Below are 21996 nucleotides of genomic sequence, written 5' to 3' on the forward strand. Positions count from 1 at the left end.
AAACAAAGTGTGTTGCTTTTGTCTCCTGTTTCTTTTTTATAGGTATGCTCTCTGACAAGATATTTCAATATCCTTACTTCGTTTCTATACAAAAACACTTTCTTTCATCAGCAGTGAAATTTGACTTCACTTGTGTATCGTTGTATTTTTGTTAGACATGGAAAATTGAACTTCTACCAGACAATTCATTATTTCTTCACACTTTTAATCACTTCACAAGTTATTCTGCTCTTTTCATGAAATATTCATTTCAGAAAAAAGTAATCTCATACTGTTTCACAACCACAAAACTGGCGTTCCAGGGATGGTTGAAAGCTAAGCCTTTACTCCTGTCCCTGAATCTGCTTCAGAAGCTTTAGATAAAGAGCCCACTGACAGCAAACTCTCTTCAGGGGTATTCCTCACGTATACAAGAGATTTTTCTCAGTAGCTAGCCATAGTGTCACTTTGAACCTTCACTCTTACAATTTCCTTTTCAAGATCCAGGTACTGTAAATGTACACAGTGATCCCAAGGAAGCCACGCTGCTTGTGGATGAAGTGCTGATCCTCAGCTGTTGTTGTTTTACATGCAATCATGATGAGCAACTAACACACTGAGGCCAACACCATACTCTGCAGGTTAATTCTCCCAAAGGCAAAAAGCAAAAACAAAAATCCAAGCCTTTTGGGCAACTGGCCTGAGGCATGACTAAGTTAAGGAATTTTATTCTTTATAATTTCTGCCTCATACCTCGGGTAAGCTCCTGCCTCTTGAGCACAGATATATACTCAGCAGCCTTCCTCACTAAATGATCCCAGATGCCCAAGACATGTTTTGAGATGATATCCCCTAAACTCTTCCAACAAGCAAACTCCTCATGACACATTTAAGAACACTCAGTGCTAACTGCTGCTCTGTCACCATTTCATTTGGTTCAGAAAGACTTTCCTACATGCCTCAGAGACCTCTTTGGCATTGACTAACCTACCTACCTCATCTCTAGCTTCTTTTCCACTATTGTAATCCTCTACTTCTAAAAGTCAAAACCAGCATAACGTCAGAGTAGTTAATTTAATCTTTACTTGTGAAGAAAAGAAACCATTTAATCATTTTCTTTCTTTGTTCTGATTCAATATGATGGGAGGACCATGCTTCCTCCCTACATATGGCCAATTTCTATGTTGCTCACCACACAGGCGAATGTTTTCCTCCAGGACAGCAGCAAGACCAGCCCACCTGGGCTGATCTCATACTCCAAGGAAAACAATACACTCCATCCTAGGTCTCCCCCAAGAATTTCACTGGGTCATCCTGCTTCCAAGACATAAACATGTGCTGAGGGAAGTGTACATTAAAACAGAAAAACTCTGAATTAAAAACAAGTCCACCAAACTGCAAAGCTTAACTAAGCCAAGGAAGAACTTAACACTTCTTTCCAGACAAACACTCTCACCTAGTCCCAAAAAAGCTCAGCACAGGCAGTTGACTGTACTGCTGCCAATGAAACATTGGCAATCAGAGATCAGAATCTGTGAGCAATTCAGACACAGTTGCTCAGCACTGATCCATTAGACACCAGCAAACCAGTCACAACAGACATAAGCCTTCTTACAGAGATAGACTGCAGTTCACCCAAAGCACAGAAAAGCCTTTTCCAGGCTACATTTATCTTCTTTGTCCTTATTGGTGCCAAAAAGTCACCAAAAAAAACCTGCAGGTGTGAAAAGGAAGAGTTGGAGGGTGTAAACAAGAACCAATAGCTGAATATTCACAGAAGAAAATAGTCACATCAGTTCTCACATGCAGACAACTAGCTCAAGATGAGAACAAAGAAAAGAAGGGAAGTTTGTTTTCCCAGTTCACCTTTATGTTTCCCCATCGTAATGCCACATGACTGTCTGTTGTCAGATGAATAAATGCCATAGAATCATTTAGGGTGGAAAAGATCTTTAAGATCATCAAGTCAAATCAACTTAGAATGAAATTTAACATACAGACAAGTTTTTCCTTTTGAAATATCAAGGCATCAGAAAATATGCATGAGCATCCAAAGAACTCCCACAACATTGTTAGCTGGAGCCACCACGCATTAGTATTCCTGGTTTAAAGCTGGAGTAGGACTGAGACCCACAGAATTTCAGGATACATTTTCACTGCCTGAGATAAAAAGCCATGCACTAGCTCAGAGCTGCATGCCATCAACACTCAGCAGGAAGTTTTGGTTTACTCCACAGTTGTTGTCAGCACTGCCTAGAAAATAGAGATATACACACACACAAACACTCATATATACATACACATATAAAAAACACTTTGACATCCTGAGTATCTAACCTCCAGTCCTTTTGCATGAGAAAGTTCTTCTGGCTGATGCTGTTGGTTACCTGCCTTGTTTGGTTCAGAATATTCTACTTCAAACACAGTACTATGAAGATCTCAAAGAATACACTCAAATGCTTTAGAGACTAGTCCTTTAAAATATACTAAAAGGTTACAGTTCCACTCTTTTTTTATATAGTTGATGTACTTTTAAAAAAAAAAAAAACAAACCCTTTGAATTAACTGACTCAAATGAAATCCAGGCAAATATAATTTGTATCATCAGTATATAAGGAGTAAATAATTCTCTGCACCAAGAATCTAACAACAGTCACAGTACTTATCCAAGCCTCTGACAGCAGAGAAACAGTCAAAAGGCTAGGGGGGAAAAAAAAAAAAAAAGGAGCACAAAAATATGGCAAGCATACGATACTTCTATCAAGTATTCTTCCATCTGTGGCTTATTTGTTTACTTGAATGTAATTTCCAAGTAACATCTCTCATAATACTAGTTTTCCAATCTGATGAATGTTGAATTTTGCTGTGAGCATTTACATAAAAAACAATCAAGTCTGACTGCTTCTGCACACACATTTTACAAGACTTGAAGAGAAGAATATGAAAGATTTAGACTAGACTAAGCAACTGATTTTTCCAAGGCAAGGAGAGGTATGAATGTGCAGCCAAGAGAAGAGCCCTGCCTACAACAGCCGATTTGCATGTCAGACCTAGCTTGGTAGAACAGGTCAGGTGCGCGCTTCTGTGATTAGCTGAGCAATAACAACACTGAAACATACATTTTAAGCACTTTGGTAAGCAAATTTAATTCTTCCTGGAAAACATGTGAGATTTTTCTGAACAACGGAGCAGAAGTAACACAAGATCAACGGAATGACGAGTAAAAATGATACATACTTTAAATAATCCAGAAGACCAGCAATTAAACTGATATGGATATTAATGCTATATGATCTTTCGAGGTCCCTTCCAGCCCTTAAGAGTCAGTGATTCTGTGATGTACTTAACATACTGCTACAGATGTACTCATCAACCACTAAAATCTAATCTTTTAAAAACAAAACTCTGTATGACAGGAACAGTGTATCAAGGTTTAGAGTGTTACAGCCCCCTGCCTAACCCATAGCAGAATAACAACCATCCAAACTGAACAGATAGTAAAATACAGAGGTCTTCTGTAGAGATAATAGTCCCCAAAATAATGCTGATAAGACAGAAATAAACATACGTTCACATACTAAATATAACACAAACTAAGAAGATTTTAAAAGACCATTCATTCCACTTAACCTTGGGTAATTATGTGTATTTCACTAGAACACTGAACCACTGTAGTAGTTACTACCAAGCATCCCCTCATTTTCTAGACTAAATCTTCCATATTTCTGCATTGTCCATTGTGCAAAGTACTACCGGCATATTTAGACCGATACCTCAAGTTGGCACTCAGTAGGTAGGTAAGATGGGTACAAACATTTAACCATACTTTTTTCATGTGCTAAAGAATTTTTCTTCTCATGGATTATCAGTTCTTGCTGGATTCCCCGACACATTCAGGCACAGACAGTTAAAGAAAACAATGTATCTGTATTTGATGATCCGGTAGCTGCTTCACAAGAATCTAGTAGTAAGCAATATTCGGTTAATAAACAGACAAAAGAGCTAAATTTCAAACTCCTCCTTGCTACAAAAATTCCAAGATTACTTGGTACTCACCTAGTAGAGATAAGACAGTGACACCATAGAAAGATAAGTCACAGACCAAGGACTGCAGACACGATATGGCCAGCAAAAGCATAAGATTAGCACAAAGAAAAGTAAAAACAAATAAATAACACAGACTTTTGAATCCCCTGTTGACCTAACATCAGAGTTGCAGTGTCCACAAGGTCCTGTCCCAGTGAAGAAGGAAGGAAGAAAGCGTGTATGTGCCTTGGGAGCTGCTATTTCTTAGAAGACTAATGAGAACTGTTAATAAATCACAGCCCACAGGCCCCAACACAGTCTAGTCCAGTCTCGTCAGCTTCCATCACTCTGCAGGAGCACAAGTCAACAGGTAGACAGTGCAAGAGTCTGTACCTGCCTCTGAAATGCAAGAGGAAACACTGTAAAGATGTGTTACGCCGCCCTCGATGCAACACAACAAAACACTTCTCAACTGGTGCTCTGCAATTATAGCTTCAGTAGTCTCACTACAAGAGTCTTGCCATGGCTCGAGAAGCAGTGGGAATTTCTACTGCAGTGCTACACAGCAGCAGCCTTGCTCTGGGGTGCAGAGGGAACTCCAGCCCTTAGGAAGACAACAAGGCCCTGTTGCCCTGATAAAGGTATCACCTGGCTGCTTCATCTAGTATACAGAAAACCACCTCTGGAGCTTACCATATCCTACAGAAAGTTGGAACCTGAATGCTCAACCAATGCTGAAATAAAATACTGCAAAAACTATACGTGACTGAAAAGAGTCCTCTAAAAACAGAAGACAAAGCCTGAAAGGGACTTTTTGTTTGTTTGATTGTTTTTAATAGCATAATATAAAATAAGGCAGAGGGTGTAAAGGGAGTTACCAAAGAACAATCTCACCAAGATAGTTCTTCGGTTGAAATAAAGTACAATGCTAATCACCCACATGGGTCTGGCTTACTAGAAACAAGCAGCAGTTGCCCTCAAGAGACTCAGTTCTAAACCTGAAGCAGAGTTTTTTTTAAAAGATACTGCAAAGGACATAGAAAGTGTATGTAAAACAGAGTTACTGCTAGTAAGCTTACATCATAGCAATAGATTAAGAAATGCAAGAAGCAGAAGCTCTTAAATATCTCCTGTCCCCTTCCAAAAAGTATTTCTGCTTAACTTCTCAGCAGTTTCATCCCTCCCCCCCGCCCCCCCCCCCCCCTTCCTTCTTCTCAATTCCTGATACAGGAAAAGCCATTTTGGACTAGATTGTGACATGAAGTGACACAGCAAATGAACTTCTCTCCTAAACGTCACCCAGAGGAAAATGGGATATTGTACAGTGCCTGCAGCTTTTCAAGTTTCACAAGAAGATATACCCTGCATTCTTCATATTGGCATAATAAATGTTAACAAAAAAAATCAGCTAAATGTGAAAACAAGAAAAATACTAAACAAGATATTTTTCCCCACAAGTAACTTAACAGGCAAGAACACATGTAGACCTCATTTTTCAGGACAGTCTGTTCCTCTACATGTCAGAGCAGAGCCTCCTGACCTAATAATGAAGAGCAAGATATTCATATGACCAAGACCACAAACCAATTCTCCAGAACAAGCCTTCCCACCTCCTCCATCCCAGAGGACTCCAAACAACAACCTGTGCTCCCTCCTGCATCCCAGAGGTGCTGCCTGCCACAAAACAGCAGGTTGGACAATCCCTTGCTGTTATCCCAAACGGAAACTACCTGCAGCCCACACTCTGAGCACTAGGTCAGAGTGAAGGCTCTTATTGCTGCAAGAGCTGTGTGCATTTGAGAGTCTGGGTCTGACACCAGCTGATATCGATTGGACATCTGAAAGCATGTAGTGAGAAGCGGTGAACTGAAGTTTTAGCCTTCCCAGCTCCCGCCTGAATCTGCAGTCAGTAGCCATCTACTCAAGCAAAAGAGAGGAAAAGGGCATCTTCCCCGCACGCTCATATTCGGCAAAGTAGGTCCAAAACTGCTGGAGATCAGCTGTTGCAGGGCCCCTTTCGGCCCGTCAAAATGTGTTTCTTTTCAGACTTTGTCCTGATGCCAAACCATTGTGTTTTTTAAGCGAATAACTTTACAGTAGTACCGAAATAATGCGCTGAGCACCAGGCACCCCGGGCAGATTTTAAATCCCCGGTCCCGGCCTCGCCAGCGGGACAGAGCCGGGCTCACCTCTCCATCTCCCACACTCCGCTTCTCGGAAAGCCGAAGCTGTCCCGAGCGAGGTCACCCGACCACTGCCTTCTCAACCAACAACCATTACATTAAGGCCAAGAAGCCAAAATTAGAAAAAAGGAAAACGTACCCACTATGACCAAACCACGAAGGAGCCGACACCAGTCCTCACTCCTACCGGTGGAGGGGCAAGTGCCGCTCCCGCCTGGCCCGGCGGAGAGAGAGGGGCAACCCACCCGCAAATATCCCGCGACTTTCGGGGGAGGCCCTTTCCTCCGGGAAACAGCAGGAGCCGGTGGGACCGGACCCCACGCCCCCCTGGGAGAGGAGAGGAGCGGAGAGAAGCCGCGCCGCGGGTCTCACCTGCCGTGTCCCAGATGGAGATGTTGTACGGCCCCCACTGCTTGAGGTAAAAGGCACCGCCGACCGTGCTGACTGTCTCCTGGAAGCGCCTCTCCATGTAGCGGTGCAGCAGTGAGGTCTTACCTACGTTCATGTCCCCCAGCAGCACCACCTTCCCGTCCGGCTTCTTCATCGCTGCTCGCCGCGGCCCGTCCTGCCGCCGGCTGCCTGCCTGCCTGCCTCAGTCGCTCCGCTCCCTCCCCTCCCTCCCTCCGGCCCGCCCGCCTCCGCCTCCCCCGGGCGCCCGCCGGCCCACTGCGCCCGGCGCGGCAGAGCCCCGGAAGCGGCGGGACGAGGGCCGCCGGGCCGCCTCCGCCCGCAGTGAAAACTTCGGGGGTTCCGCCGCGATTCGGGATCCAGCTCCTCCTACCCCCGGCCCAGCCCCGCGCCTGCCCCCGCCCTCCACCAGCGCCGCGGGGAGCGGAGGGCAGGCAGCCGGAGCTCCGCGCAAACCCCTAACCGCGGGCCTGCGCCCCGGTCCTGCCCTGGGGGAGCAGGGCGAGGTGCCTCGGCCGCCCCGACACTCCCCCGCTCCCCGCGGCACGGTGGCTGCTGGCGGGCTGCCGGGAAGCCGCTTCCCGAGGGGGCGTAAGGCCGGTGCTCGGCCACGCTGAGCCTTCGGGGGCGATGCCGATGCCCCAGGGCTGCCAAAGTGTTTCCAGCTGGAGATGTCAAAGTAACCAGCTCGTCAGCCCTCCCGGGAGGCCGCGGAAATCAAGTGGAAAGCCCGCTTCTCTCCCAGGGCGTAAATGGAGAGGCAGAAAGTTGCTCTGAAATAGGAATCTCCCACGGAGCTGGAACAGATGCCAAACGCATTTGCTTTGGCGAGGGGTAGGTTTTCTCGGGGAATCGGGAATTACTTTCCAAGGGGCAAGTCTACCCACTTTCACAGGCAATTGCCCAGCTGCTTTAATTTAGGTTAATTCCAGCTCAGGTGACAGAATTGCAGTCGTTTAAATTAGCCAGAGATCTAGCCTATCATTTTTGCATTGGTCCTCTTCATGCCAAACAAATCCAGAAGAATATTTCAAGGTCATAAACATGTTAGAAATTTGGGGCAATGAAGGAATAAGGTTTGGATCAACCGGAGAGGAAACAACTGTTAACAGTCTTTTTAAGAGAACTTAAAATTATTAATAATCTCTCTCTCTGCACATGAAAGCATTCAGTTAGCAACATTTCTCATAGCAAATGAACATGCATCCTCACCCCTGCGTGTCTCTCATTGAAACTGATATCATTTCTTTCTCCAGTCTAGGTTTTGCGTTTGTGAGCTGCTTTGATTTTTGCTTATCTGCTTAAAAAGGAATAGCTGCGTGGCAATATTTTTAAGCCATCCTCAGTTAACTTTGCTTGTTCTACTTTTACTGCCCAGATTTGGGGTTTTGCAGCTGTACCTGGTGATACGTAGTTTCAGTTCAGAATCAGACATCCACTGGGTATTAAACTACTGGAAATACCCTAAGAAAGAGGATGTTAAATTATTTGGAAAAAACCAAAATTCTTACAAGAGACTCCAATAATATAGGACGTGACTCAAGGCTGTGTGAAGTACTAAGAGGGGGAAGGGAGTGTTTCATTTTCAGTATTGTATGGAAGTATTTGGCTGTGGTGTCTGCAACCTTTGCCTCAGATTCCCATTTGCTGCCTGGATTCCCATCTTAATTCCAGAGTTGGGCACAACAAGCTCATGGAATCAAAGTGCTTCTCTGAGGTAGTACAAAGCAAGTAGGCTTCTCCTGGGTGCCTGCTTTGAAAGCATAAAAAGAACAGATACTCTTTTTGCATGGAAACTATTTGCAGATTCCCACGCACAGTCAAAGTTAGACCCTTTTGAAGTGGCAGGCAATGTTTCAGACAAAGAAGAATCTCTTATCAAAGAGTTTAGATCATAAATATCTAGATGGGTAAGGAGATCCTCAGTGTGTGTACTCTCACCTTAAGCAGAGATTTACTGTCTACACAATAAAAAATACCTAAAAGCTTCAGTTTGATTATTGCTTTATAGCTGGGCTTCTTCTACCAAGTCATAGCAGTTAAGACACTTAAATTTTTTTTTTTCTGTATTTCACCAAGATTCTGCCATACTTGAATTATTTTCAAGTCCTAGTGAACTGTAGCTCTTTCTGGTGTTCAAAACAGGTATTAGGAGTGATATGGAGAATATCAGTGATACAGAGAAGTTAGGACAGAAAACACTTTTAATAATGGGGTGAAAATGCAACAGGGATTTTAGATGTTGTTAATACTTATTTGGAACTGGTACCAGACCTAACAACTCTGACACAGCCAGAGATGTGTGTTATCCCCCTGCTATGTATCTCCAGTTCACCACTTACTTAAAGGATCAGCTCTGTTTCACAGTCATCCATTCCTAATAATTGGATGCAGTAAGAGAATAGAATTCTGTGTGTTGTTTCATGTCTTGGGGAGAATTCAGGAAAAAGGTGACATGGACAGGTTTCAGGTATGTGGAAGGGCTCCTGGGGAGAGCCCTTAAACATTCCAAGTTGTGAAGTCCTTGTGCTTCCCCTGACCTCAGGAGGACACGTCCATGAGGCACAGCAGAGTGTGTTGGGTTATTGTCTCTCTGTATGAATGCACTCCAACCTACAGCATGCAATTTATGTCGCCTGTTGTTAAAGCTGAATGGCTCATGATAGTCTGTAAAGCAATACAGATAATAACAGAGCATATGGGAAAATATTTGGGAAAACATTAAGAGCCTGTAATTTGCTTTCTAGCCCTCAGATGCGTAGATAATTTCCCCAAATAACTGAGTTGTCTGTAGCAGGAGGTCTCCACTGTAGTAAGTATGGGCCTGAAGGATGTCAAAAGTTGCTCAGTAGGAGGGAATATGAAATACTTTACTGTCCGGGTAGTGCATGTATGCAGGTTGCACACATTGTCTGAGGTTTGTTTTTCACTTTAGAGCATCTGAGGGCACCATTTAATTACAGTGAAGTTGTTCATTAGCCTTCCTGACAGCGTGGCGATGTGGTCACCATGATTGGTCTCCAGATGTTCTGGAATTCAAACACTTGGGTTAGCTTATGGAGGCAGACAGTGTATTAAAGTTTCCTACCAATTTCTGTGCTAAAGCCCCTCAAGAATGAGAATGTCAGCCTTGTACGCAGCCAAAAATCTCAGCCAATAATGACTATATTGGCATCAGGGTAACTCAACGTTTCTAGTCTCCCAGAGTATGAAAGCTGCCCAATTTTGCAGGAGAAAATTGGAGCCTGTTTATTTGCTTACTTGCCAGTCTTCTCTAGGTATTTGTATACATCGTCCTGCCTATGTGCCTCATTTGGTCTCCAGGCTAACAGTATTTTGTAAGTTCACATGGGGTGAAATATTTGTCAAAGAACAGGGTTGAGTTTTGCTGAGGTGATTATGTTTTGGAGACAAATTGAGCAAGGGGTTGATGGTGTATGTCATACCAGCACTAAATGCTGCCCCTAATGTGTCACAGGCCTTTGTGTTCACTCCTTCACTCTGTCTCTCCTTTTCTTCCTCTGGCAGCATCTCTGCCTCTAGGAGGCTGAACCTCTATAACCAGATAAGCATTTTCTGGAGATATCACAAGGGACATCAACGGGACTGTTGGTAATGATAAAGGAGGTAAAAACTGCTGAAACACACTGCTTTTTAAACATGATCAAAACCATAAAATAGAGGCATGTACCTCAGTTATCTACTGAAACCTAGACAAGGCCTTACAAACAAAAGAAAAGGGCAATAAGGGAGGCTTACTCCTTGTCCTCAAAATGTGCTGGCACTCCAGTGTTTGATTTGTTGCACTCCTTTGTGAGGTATGAGGTCACTGAAAAAACTATGAACAGGTAGCTGTTTGTGAAGCACAGCAATTTCTTGTTTTGTTTCTGCTTATTGCCTTCCTTTATGACTTCTTTCTTCTAAATGAGAAAATGACTGTGCACGCTCATTAAACAGAAATATTTGCACTCATCATCTTACAGACAGCCCTAACTACAGCTCTCTCTCAAGGTGCTGTCTTTTAGGCTACAAAGCCTGAAAGGTCTATTCATCACATTGCCTCTGCTCTGTCTACATTTCTGTCCTTAAATAGGCTAGGTTGTTCCTCTTCATCTCACAGATTAGTCCATAGCCTACCTCCCCTAACCAAGGGAAGTTGCTCTGCACTTTGAGTCAGTCTGCTTTCTCTAGGGTTCTACCCATTTCTCTCTCTCATTTTCCTACTCCCTTTCTTGTGCTGACACTAGCTTCTGCTTGACTCTTCCTCAAGCCAATTGAGCCTGATGAGCTGATGAAAAACTAGCTCGAGAGTGACAGTGAGTAGTTTTCTGCTGGTTTTGTGATCAGCTCAGAGGAGGCTGATGAGGCAGCCTGTGATTAGGGCCACTGGGCTTCAATTCCCTGGGGCTTCATCTGGGCAGCGCTGGCTGCTCAAGCCAGTGAGGAGCACAGGCCTTCACTACCCCTCAGCAGGTGTCTCTGTTCTGCCCACTCTTCACACCTCACAGCTCATGGAGCACCTAAGTTGTAGGACTATTTTCTTTCACTGGGATTGAACAAACCTATCTCTGTATTACTTTGGCCTGGTAGGTGTCCTGTTCACAGCATATTGAAAATTAGATGCATAAATCAACCAGCTTGAGACATCCTTGTCATGGAAAAGCCTGATGTGGATTATTAGAATTTGCCTGTCTTACGGGAAACTGAAAAGAAGGTCTTAGATAGAAATCAAGAGTAAACCTGACCTGTAGCTACAGCCAACCAAGCTGCAGTAAACTCTTCCCTGACCCCACAGATGCAGATAAAAATAAGCACTCAGGGAAAATTCCTTACACGTCTTCTATAGGAAGTTAGTTTAGCCGTAGTTGGTCAGCTAAGAGTCTAGGTCTCAAATCATCTTGCTTTAGTGAGGAGTCTGAGTTTATGAACAGCTGGCATCGTGTGGAGGAAGCAGGCCTGCTGTGTCCGTACCACCAGACAGCTCGACTTTCTCCTTACTAGTACTTCCCATTCACCAAAATCACACAAGCCCTCCAGTATTTTGTACGTATTTAGATAGATTGTTATGTTTTGCCACATGAAGGAATCAGTGCTCTAGTTTTTCTAGACTTTCTGCTATATGAAAGAAAACCCTTTTTTTCCTAAATGTCAGGGGGCTTAATGTGGATGTACTCACCAAATGACATGGAAATGTAGGACTGAGGCCTCAGTCAGAAGGTATCCAACTGTGACTCAAACTGATCACAATGCAAAAAGTTCTAGTAAGTGCAAAAAATGTGAGTTTTGCATGGATTTCTTTTTTTTCTAGCTTCAGTGTTTTAAGGTCTAACCAGAGTCCATCAACACATAAGAACCCTAGGCTATCCTACTATTGTATTGTATCCTGTTCCTGGAGTTTTATAAGGTACCGTGCGTGGGTGTGTACAAAGGTCTATATGCCTACAAGTTAGAGAATTAAGGCCTATAAAAAGATGCATTAGGCTTTCACTCTTTCTGCAATCAGGAAAGAGATGGAGTAAATTAGCTGGTAGCAAGGTGGAATTTGCTTTAGTTCTTATAAACACATCAAAGTTCTTTTTCATGATAAACAGATCCACGTATCTATGAGAAGTCTTATGGACTGCAGCAGCCCGCAAACAGGAGTGCAGGTTTGTCAGAATCAGATGACACAATCCTAGTGACTAATAATGACATGGAAGCCAAAAGGAATGCAGCTTGTGTCCTTTAAATGTGAAGTTATTTTCACAGTGCTGATTTGCAACAGTAGAAACTTTATATTTATTTGCAAATTTAATACTGTCATTATGTGAATCGTTAATAAAAAAGATATATACAGAAGAACAGACCTGTGATTTCAATTGAGCCCAACCATGTCGCTATTGACATATCTTCTACATTTTATACTCTAATTTTAAGTCACTTCTCTAGGCTGTAAGCCATAGCTATTCCCTATGAAGAAATTCACTTGGTGCCAAGCTTGTCAGCATTGTTCCTGGTCTGGAAGAAAAGGCCATTGAAGTGTCACAGACAACTTTGCCTCAGGACCAAATTACAATCCAGTCAGGAGTTACACTTTGTCCTGCCTCTAGCCCTGTTGCTACACTTTTATTTCACCACTTGTCTGGAAGAGACATGGTGATCCTCTTTTTTCATTCCTCTTTGAACTCCTTCCCACCCACGCTGCTAGTATGCAGAGGGAGGTGGGACTTCCCCTCCAGGCAGATGTTACAGAATTTGATTGAATTTGGCAGAAAAGAACAGCTCTCTTCATTTCATCCCTTTACAGAAAGATAACATTTTGACCTTCAAAGTCTTAAACTGATCACTTAGAGATGAAATATATCACAATGATTTCTCCTAAAAGCTTGGGAAGCCTACATGGGCTCTTGCTTCCTCTGCCCATGTCTGGCCCTTGGGTAACGGATGCACCAGCTATCGATGGATAATAGAACTTATTTACAGAGTAATGTAATTAGGAATATAGAGACACTCATGATTTGCTCACATGTATAAAGATGGGACTTGGAGATTAAGATAAGAAAGGATGATCAAAGTGGAATTTAGAATTTGCAAATGTAATTGGTATCAGAATATTTTGTAGAGTAATATAGGAATCTTTTGCTTAAGTTTGTAGTCTTCAAATTAGGAACTTACTGTATAAAATCTTCAAGTCCTCTTCTAGTCCTAGTTTAGAACTAGAAAAAAAAAAAAGGATGCTATGATTATTTTGTTTGTAACAGTTACTTCTGTAACAGAAAATCTTTTCCTCCCAGAAAATCTAGTCCTCCTAGAAGGAGGACTTGGTGGCTGCTTTCTAACTTGTAGGGACAAAACCAGAGAGTATTTCAGGTTTTATTTGATAGCTATTTAATTGGACTTTTACTGTATTAGATATTATATCTATGCACTAAAGCCTGCTGAAACAATCCTAAGGTTCATTAAAATTGTCTCAAACAGCACAAGGGCAACATCATTATATTTGAGACATTTTTTACTGTGTCTTTAACCAAATATTTATTATTGAAATAAAGTGCACCATTCCCCGTGCATCCCTTTACATCATAGTTATTTCTGGGAATTAATTTCTGTGTCATTCTTTTGAGTGCATTTTCAATTTCAATCCTTAAAAATTTGCTGTAGATTGATCTTATGAAACTGTTCTGATTTGCTTATGTCCTTTTTAAAGTTTTTCATCATTACTCACCTTGGGTACTCCTCCAGAAGTCTATTGAGATCAATGGAACTATTCATAGCCAAGGTATAAATGAGCCTGATGGGCTTTGACCTTCAGACACTTCAAAAAAATATTCTCCCACCTAATTATATAGATATAATCCTGCTCTAAATTCAAGAGCCAAAATACTTTAAAATTGCCTCTGACAGCATCTACTGTTTGCAGCTGAAAATGAAATTTTCTCCCACTAGAATACATTCATCCTCATGTAGTTTTGTTATAGGAAAATTTGATACAAATGATGCTTGCTGAAGAATTATATTTTTTAGCACTTTGTTTCTGAGTTTCTATAAATAGCATGCAACATCTTTCCAGGCTGTAGATACTGCTGTATTTCTTGAGAGTTTGGGAAACTAGCTAGAGATGAAACCTGTTGCTGATGATTCCTTTTATAAAAGCAAGTTGGTGAAGTAACTGTTTTGGTACCTGCCAGTCTGGCTTCATCTCTGGAATTATTTGAAAATTTTCTTGTTCACTTTTTTTCCAGCTGAAAGGCAAAATGGGAGCTAAACATAATTGCAGATTGCCTTTTTTGGCTATTTAGGTATCAGTAATAATTAGTATTGTCATGACATTTTAATGTTCAGAGCTTTGCAGCAACACAGTGCTACATTCTTATGCCAACTTTGTTGAAACATTGCTTAAATTGTTCATCAGGAATTGCTGAATGCAAATCAGTTCCATATTTGGCCTGACACATCACTGATCAGTTCCAGAAGCTTTTAGTATAAGGTATCCCAAACTTCCTTCACATCTGCAGCAAGAAACTTTTAAATCAGAGAGAAAACTTACAAGCATAAAGGATATATGAAAGAAAATGCTCAAGGAATGTGAATTGTATATATTTTTTTAACACACCAAGGAAACAGCTTCTGTGAGCAATTACAGAATTTGTTAATGCATGTTGATATTTAATCTAAATACCTAATTTAAACAGAAGTGCTGGGTTAAACTCATTCCAGGTTTAATGTGATATAATCGACTTGACTTTGAACACTAGCTTGTGTCAAAGCTGGTCTCTGTAAGGAATAAAATTAATAAAGAACAGTTTTATAACACATTGGAGATACAATAAGACATGATATTGTTATTGGAGTGATCTTATTCCTGTTTAATTCAAATAAAGAAGCTTATAATTCTCTAAAACTCAGATTACTATAAAATAACATAGTAAGGTTGCTATTCTTAAATCAGAAAAAGGAGAAAGGAGAAAATTAATTTGCTATAGACAAATGAAACTGAATGGGAAAAATAATTTAAATGAAAAATTGAAAAAAAAGGGACTTTGTCCAAAAGAGAAGAGAGAGGATACAAAGTGTAAAACAAAATCTTCATTATAGCAAACATACATGGAGAATTAGAATGGAAGAGGGTAAAAGGAAAATGAATAGGAATATCCACCCTGGTCAGAAGATATCAGTGACTGTAAAAAAGATTTGCATTCTCATTGAAGTGGCAAGTAGGGACATAATCACGTAGCCTGTTGCTGATTAGCTGGGTACTGAAGTATTTTGTTAACTCTTAGGAATACTAGTAACAGCATACCTAAATGAAGCCTATGCCTATGCTGAAAATCTTGAGAGAAGAAGGATAGACTTGAATTTAATTTCTACTACGAGGTTTTTATTAGGTTTATAAATCAGCTAACTTCTGGACATATGGAAAACAGATAGTAACAAAAGGAAATGAAACCCAGTAGAGTATGAATGGAGAAATCACAGTGAAAACTTGTTAGCTCCGTTCTTCAGAGCATGTAGAAAAGAAATCCATCCATTTCTGTGAGCTTGAGGTCAAAGCCTGTGCTTTGATGGATAAGGCACGCAAGTTTACAACCTGCTTATATTCATTATAAGTACATCTTGTGATTATGAAAGAGAAAACATTTTGTAACAAACCTTTGTATGAAGGGAGAAGTGTAACAATTTGAAACTCAATGCGTTTTTAAAATGGAAGAGTTTAGGCAATCCAGGGAATGGAAATGGAGTTTGTTCTCCAGATAAAACATTTACCTCATTGCCCGTGTCCTCAAATTGCCAAATGCAAAGGATGAAAAAGTAGTGAGAAGCTAGCAGTAGTGAGAATAGCCATTACAATTGTAAGGGAGAAGGTTTAAAACCAAAGAAAGTCATCGCTTTTTCTCAGTGCATGGTTACCTTGTGGAATTCTCTGCCTCGTGGAAAAAAAAGGTTAGACCAATGGTAATCAGAAAATCTCACTGCTGCTAATTCTCAGACACTTGCAGCATTTACCAGGAAAAAGCTCCTGTATGCTTGCTCTGTTTCCCACTTGAATTGTCCCCACCTGTGGGAAAGAATGGTTTTATGAAGCAGCCCCTAAACTGCTGCAATTACATATAAACAGAAACTGAAATTCAGGTCAGTTTGTCTTAAAGCATTAATCTAAAAGCTGTGGCATTTCAGGAGATTAAAATGACAGCTCATTTTCCCCTAATGTGAGACACTGAGATCTTAAGGTACACTCAGAGTAGGAGGTAACTGTAGAAAGGGGTTGCAAAGGTCTCCCAGATACTGGGCTAACCCATCCTCTAGCATAAATGATACTCACATGAAGGCTAAAACCATTCCATTTTTTAATACAAGCCTTAGATGCTCTCTTGCTTCTCAATTATCACTGGAAGGATCATAAAACTTACATTAACATGATTCAGCTATTTGAAAGGAAAAAAGCAATTAAGTAGTGTGGATTTTAGGCAAGAGTATAATCTGTACTGGATTTAAGTAAGTAAATGTAGAGATAGTAGATTATAGAATTGAAAAGATTTTTCAAAAAGTGCATAACTTGATCAAAACTTAGATGAGAATAGATGTTTGGCCTTGAACTGTCTTAAACTGATAGCGGTGATAACTTATCATTATGGTCTTTATAGCTTCCTTCCATCTGATTTTCTATTTCTGAGATATTTTTCTGTTCAGCTTTTTTATTAGGTCTCCCTGGCAAGGCAGGTGGCTGCTTGTGCCTCATTTGTTTCATGCTGGAACAAAAATCAAATCACAAGAGGTTACAGAAGTAAGTGGTTCATGTTTTCACCCTGCTAAAATAAACATTAACTCTGAGCCCTCAAATGTTTTCAGGAGATCTGGTCCAGAATTTATCAGGCAATTTGATAATGTTAACTATTAACCACAAATGGAGTCTTGTTTGGTCACATTCTGAGATCAGCTATTGCTGAGGAATGAGATGATTCATGACCTTGACAAACTGGTTTCTGATTACAGCCAAAAAAAAAAAAATAGCCTCTTCTATGACTAGTAGAAGTAGATTAGCACGTAATGTTTGTGCCAGCATTAACATAATATGATAACAAATGTAGCAGTAAGTAGTACTCAGGGGCTAACAGTCCAGCCTCCAGTTTTGAGGTATTATATATCTGAATTAGCAGAATTTCACTGTAGTTATTTGTTTTTTCACAAAACAAAACAAAAGCTTGCTGTGGGCTCTGAAGACCTCAGTCCATCATGGGAAGCTGTGAGAGGCAACTGGTAGGAATGGAAACTGTTGTTTCCACAGCCGAAAGAATTTGACTTACTTGTACCATAGAGGCATAGTAGATACCCTGCCAGTAGCTTCATTAATCATTCTGCCTGAGCTCATCGTCTCCATCCTCTATGACTGTATCTGAATGAAGCCATGGAACCTGTTGTACCTTGTCCTGAAAGCAGCGTGTTGCTTTTTTTCATCCTGTGAGCAACGTTTCTTCCTCAGAGTTCCTAGAGAAAATGGTTTAGGCGTGAGCTATACAATCAATGAAGGGAGGCACTTTTGAAGGCCTCCTGCATGAGACCCTGTCTGCCAATCTAGGATTCCCCAGGGTGAACTATTTCTTGTTTATTAGCAATGAATTTCATCTACTATTGTGTTACTCCTTCAGTTAAATTCAGTTAAGATTCTCTGAATTTCTGTTTTGTCTTTTCTGGAAATGAGTAAACAAAATAAACAGAAGAAGAAGTGAGCAAGCAGAGAGGGTGGAAGTCTGGGTTCCCTCTGTGGTCAGTGGAGAGAAATGAGAACTTCCCCAGTGCAATTTACTCCACTTTGCAAATGCAGTGGGGTGAAAAAACTTGCTCAACTGTAAGGTGGCCGATGTTTGAGAGATGAATCCTACACATTGTACCATTTGTGAGAGTTACCTCATTCATGTCTCGTCTTTTAACCAGCTTTTCATCTTTCTTCTTTTATTTTTCATATCAAACCATGTAATATCTAATATTGAGACAACCCTCTATTAGCTTTTTGTCATGAAGAAAAGTAGTATTCATTTCTAGCATGTTTTCTACCTATTAGCTGTATTTTTGATCCACAAAAAAGCTTTGGCTGTCACAGTCTGACGCGTAATCAAGCAGTGTCACCTTGGAAAATGATATCTCTCTGATTACCTTTCTATAAATGCTTTCCTAAGCAGGGGAAAACAGTAAGCACAGTTTACCCAGACTTTCAAAAGCTTCAACAAGACTGGCTGTATGTGGTTACTGAAAATATCATGTAGTTGTGGGCCAAGTATGACAAAGATAGTAATTTTCTTAATTTCTATTGTATACTTTTTCCTTTGAGATCCCTTGTTTCTTTTGCTAACTTCCAGAGGTTTTTGTTTAAAAATGTACAGTAAGATACTAGTTTGGAATTAATTAAAAATTTGCAAATGATACCATAGTTTCATAGCTGAATGCTCAAAGTAATTTCCTTGATATCTTTTCCAGTAAGTAACAGAAAAAAATTCCTTTCCATTTGATCCAAATTATGCCAGAGAGAGGAGAGCTGAGTCAACGTATCTTTACCCCTTACTATCACTAACACAGCAGAAGCCCGTGGGTGGAAATTATGATAGTCTGAACTACTTGGAGCTGTAGTCATGAATTTGGCTGCAATGTAGGCATACCCATAGAGGCGTTTCTATTTTGGCTAAGAAAATGAGGATTTTAATGTGTTGCATCAACTTCCTCTCTCTGACTAAGAACATTTTCATCGGAAGATGAAAAGTATGAGCTCTCCGTGCAGACATGCCATCCCTCATAGATGTTTTACAATTCACAGGATTTTGTCCAAAATCATGGAAGTTTGGTGATTGTTATCCTTACTTCTTCTGTGACGGTGCAAAATTACCTCCTCCCAGCCATGAAATGGTTCAGAAGAAATTACATTTTCTTCAGTGCTGTGGGATTTGTAGTGATTATCCCAAGAGGATGTCCTTTGGAATCACTGAATCACAGCATCTTAAGGGCTGGAAGGGACCTCAAAAGATCATCTAGTCCAATCCCCCTGCCAGACTTAGATATCCTTTTGGAAGACCTCCTGGAAGCAGCTACAGTGTAAGATGATGCCTAGTCTCATACTACAGTACATGAGACTTTTGTGGATTTGTGTTGTCGTATCTTAAAACACGAACTACTCCAATCACAATAGGACAATCAGGTTATGAGTATTACGAGGCATAGGGGTTCCCTCTGCTGCCAAGTCTGAATGCTTAAAAACTTGTGTTCTGATTTCATGCTTGAAACACCATGTCTGTCTGTTTCGCTGTCTTTTTTCTTTTTTGCCATGTAGAAGCAAAGTTGGTGTTCAGACAAGAGGCAGCAGGTACAACCTCAGGCAGGTGCAAAATCAGGCTTTTATCTGGACAAGTAGGAAACTACATATGGCAGACGTATCCTGTGTGACCTACTCTAGGTGGTCCTGCTCTGGCAGAGGGGTTGCACTAGATCATCTTTAGAGGTCCCTTTCCTTAAGATTCTGTGATTCTATGTTTCTGGGATCAGTATAGATGGTCCAGTACTATGGGCAACAGACAAAAAGTGGAGGAATTACCTCTGAAACATGCTCTTGCAAAGAAAGACGGGGGGGGGGGGGGGGGGGGAGGGGAGTAAAAAAAAAGGAAAAAAGCAATTACTATCTCTCTAAGACGTATTTTGTCAAATGTGCAGAGTGTGTTATCAATATTTACCTAACAAAGGAGGATCAAGCTGGATGCCATGTGGGTGCTCGGGCTGTGCGGGGTTCCACACAAGTCTGTCAGAACAGGATATAGTTTGTGAAGGGCACAAAGCGAGGGGAGACGGAAGATATCCGAGGGGAGACGGAAGATATCCGAGGGGAGACGGTGCTGCGGTTTCCCTCCGAGGCTTAGCAAGGCACTGGCGCCGGCAGGTGGCAGCACGGCTCAACCTGCCCACCCGCGCCGGAGGACTCGGCCTGGGCGCGGGCGGGTGCCGGAGTCTGGGCCGGTGCCGGGCCTGGGCCTGAGGCGAGGCCGAGGCCAGGGGGTATCATACTGGCAGTCGTTAGTGAGCACCCAGCGCCCCGCTCGGCAGAGTCTCGTCTGTAGTAGCCCGTTAGGTAGTTTTGAGTTTTTCCAACTCTCTAAATCCCAACAATTGGCAGTAGTACGATGGGAGCCAGGCTGTCAGTGTTTCTGTGATGTTCCTCCTCACAGAGCCATTTTTTGCCGTGATAATGGGTCCCAAATATAAACCGGCTCTGGGCCAATTCGGGTTACACCTGTAATCTTGTTGAGGGCACTCACAGCCCATTCTTCCTCCCCTTCTGGAAGAGCCCCTGGAAAGCCAAAAAGCTTTTTACTGTGCCCACAAGTCCATGTGCTTGGACTGTTGAATTAATGGGAAAGTGAATGAGAAAAAATGAGACAGATCATCCCGACTGCCAATGTCAAAGTTCAGATCTTTCTTTAGAAAACCAAGGTGACTGCTAGCTAAAATCGTACAGCTAAGGGAAGCCATGACCCAAGAAGAAAGATGGACATTACTATGAAGTAGAAAGGTCAAAACATGTGCTTCACATGGAAATTAAGTCGCTGTGGAAATAATAACTAGCAGAAAACCTGCTTCTAGTGTTTTAAGTTGCAAGCCCATTACATTTAAGTCGTCTGTGCAACACTAAAGATAGCAGTACCTTCGCCAGAGCTACTGTCATTTTGTGAAGGATTCCAGCCCCTCATGGAACTGCTCAGCCTTCGGAGCAGGCCTCCCCTGCATGGCTTTGCAGAGGTGCCAGTCTCACCTCATGGGGAAGCGTATCAGGGACAAATTCTAGTAAATACTGACACACAGTTTTTGCTGTTTACCAGAATGAACTAGCTTCAAAAAGTCAGGGAAGCCCCTTGGCTTTGAAAGCCCCAGAGACTGAGTGTCACCAAGTATTTCCTCAGTACTCTTTGCTCTCTAAATCCTTAACCTGAAAGCTCAAATACATGACAGTCACATGGCTGCAATAAGAAAGCTTTTCTTCAGTGATCGATCAACAATCTTATGTCCTGAGAAGCAGGCAAACCAAGGACCTGATGATCAGCAATTGCCTTTTCAACAGCCTTGCTCCTGGAGACAGAGACCTAGAGCGGCCCAGACTCTGTTGTCGGGGGCTCCCCTCCCTCTGTGAGGCAGAGGAACTCATACCGGGGAGTGCTGGGCCTGGCTAGTGGTGGCCCTGGTGCAGTTCAGTGCTGATCTCTGTGATGCCGAGATGCAGACTGGGGGAGCAGTGACTGTATGTTTTTCCTTGAACACATCCCCAGTGTGCCAGTGGAGGACTACTGCACTTTCAAGCCCTCTCCCTCCTATTCAGGAAACAACAGCATTATAAAACTGCAGTAATACTGTGTAGAGTAAGGACTTGCACTTACCCATTTTGGATACAGCCCTGCTATCACTGCTCTGAATATCAATGATCCGATCCAGAAATTAAACTGAAAGCTTATCACAGCAAGAAATTCTGGACAAGGACTAATGATTCCAACGGCAGAGATTACCTAGGCAGTTCACCCTCTGGAAAAGCTTCACTGATAAGAGCTGTGAAGGTGCTGTGGTGGAGATGGAGAGTCTCTTCCCCTGAATACTCATAGCATGAGTACAAAAATCATTTGTATTGCAGTCACACTGCACAGAGACACTGACATGCTTGGGATATTACTGTTCACGTTCCCTGTCACAGCCTGTAGACTACCACTGCAGTAATCAAGAATGATCCTGAATCTAGGAAATAAACGGCTTAGAGGCCACCTCTAAATTGAAAGAGACAAAAGAGGGTGTACTATTTTTTAGACCATTGATAAAATGGTCAATTGATACATTATTTCCTGGAATAATCTGGTACTGTTAGTCAGAAAAGTGCCATTAAGTCAGCAATACAAATAAACAGCCC

At 41.8% G+C, this 21996-nt stretch overlaps 2 protein-coding genes across 2 annotated transcripts in view; one reads left to right on the forward strand and one right to left on the reverse strand.

The window, feature by feature from the left end:
- The window catches only part of RAB20 (RAB20, member RAS oncogene family), a 30513-nt gene extending 23729 nt beyond the window's left edge, over window positions 1-6784 (reverse strand). The window contains exon 1 of the mRNA XM_062020559.1: window positions 6561-6784. Coding sequence (XP_061876543.1) covers window positions 6561-6732 — 172 coding nt within the window. The 5' untranslated portion in view covers window positions 6733-6784. The remainder of the gene's footprint in view (window positions 1-6560) is intronic.
- A 210-nt stretch (window positions 6785-6994) lies between these two features.
- Window positions 6995-21996, forward strand: part of NAXD (NAD(P)HX dehydratase) — an 86147-nt gene continuing 71145 nt past the window's right edge. The window contains exon 1 of the mRNA XM_061996671.1: window positions 6995-7430. The gene's annotated coding sequence lies outside the window, so the exon portion shown is untranslated. The remainder of the gene's footprint in view (window positions 7431-21996) is intronic.

Source organism: Colius striatus, chromosome 1, assembly GCF_028858725.1.
Source record: "Colius striatus isolate bColStr4 chromosome 1, bColStr4.1.hap1, whole genome shotgun sequence".
Lineage (NCBI taxonomy): Eukaryota > Metazoa > Chordata > Aves > Coliiformes > Coliidae > Colius > Colius striatus.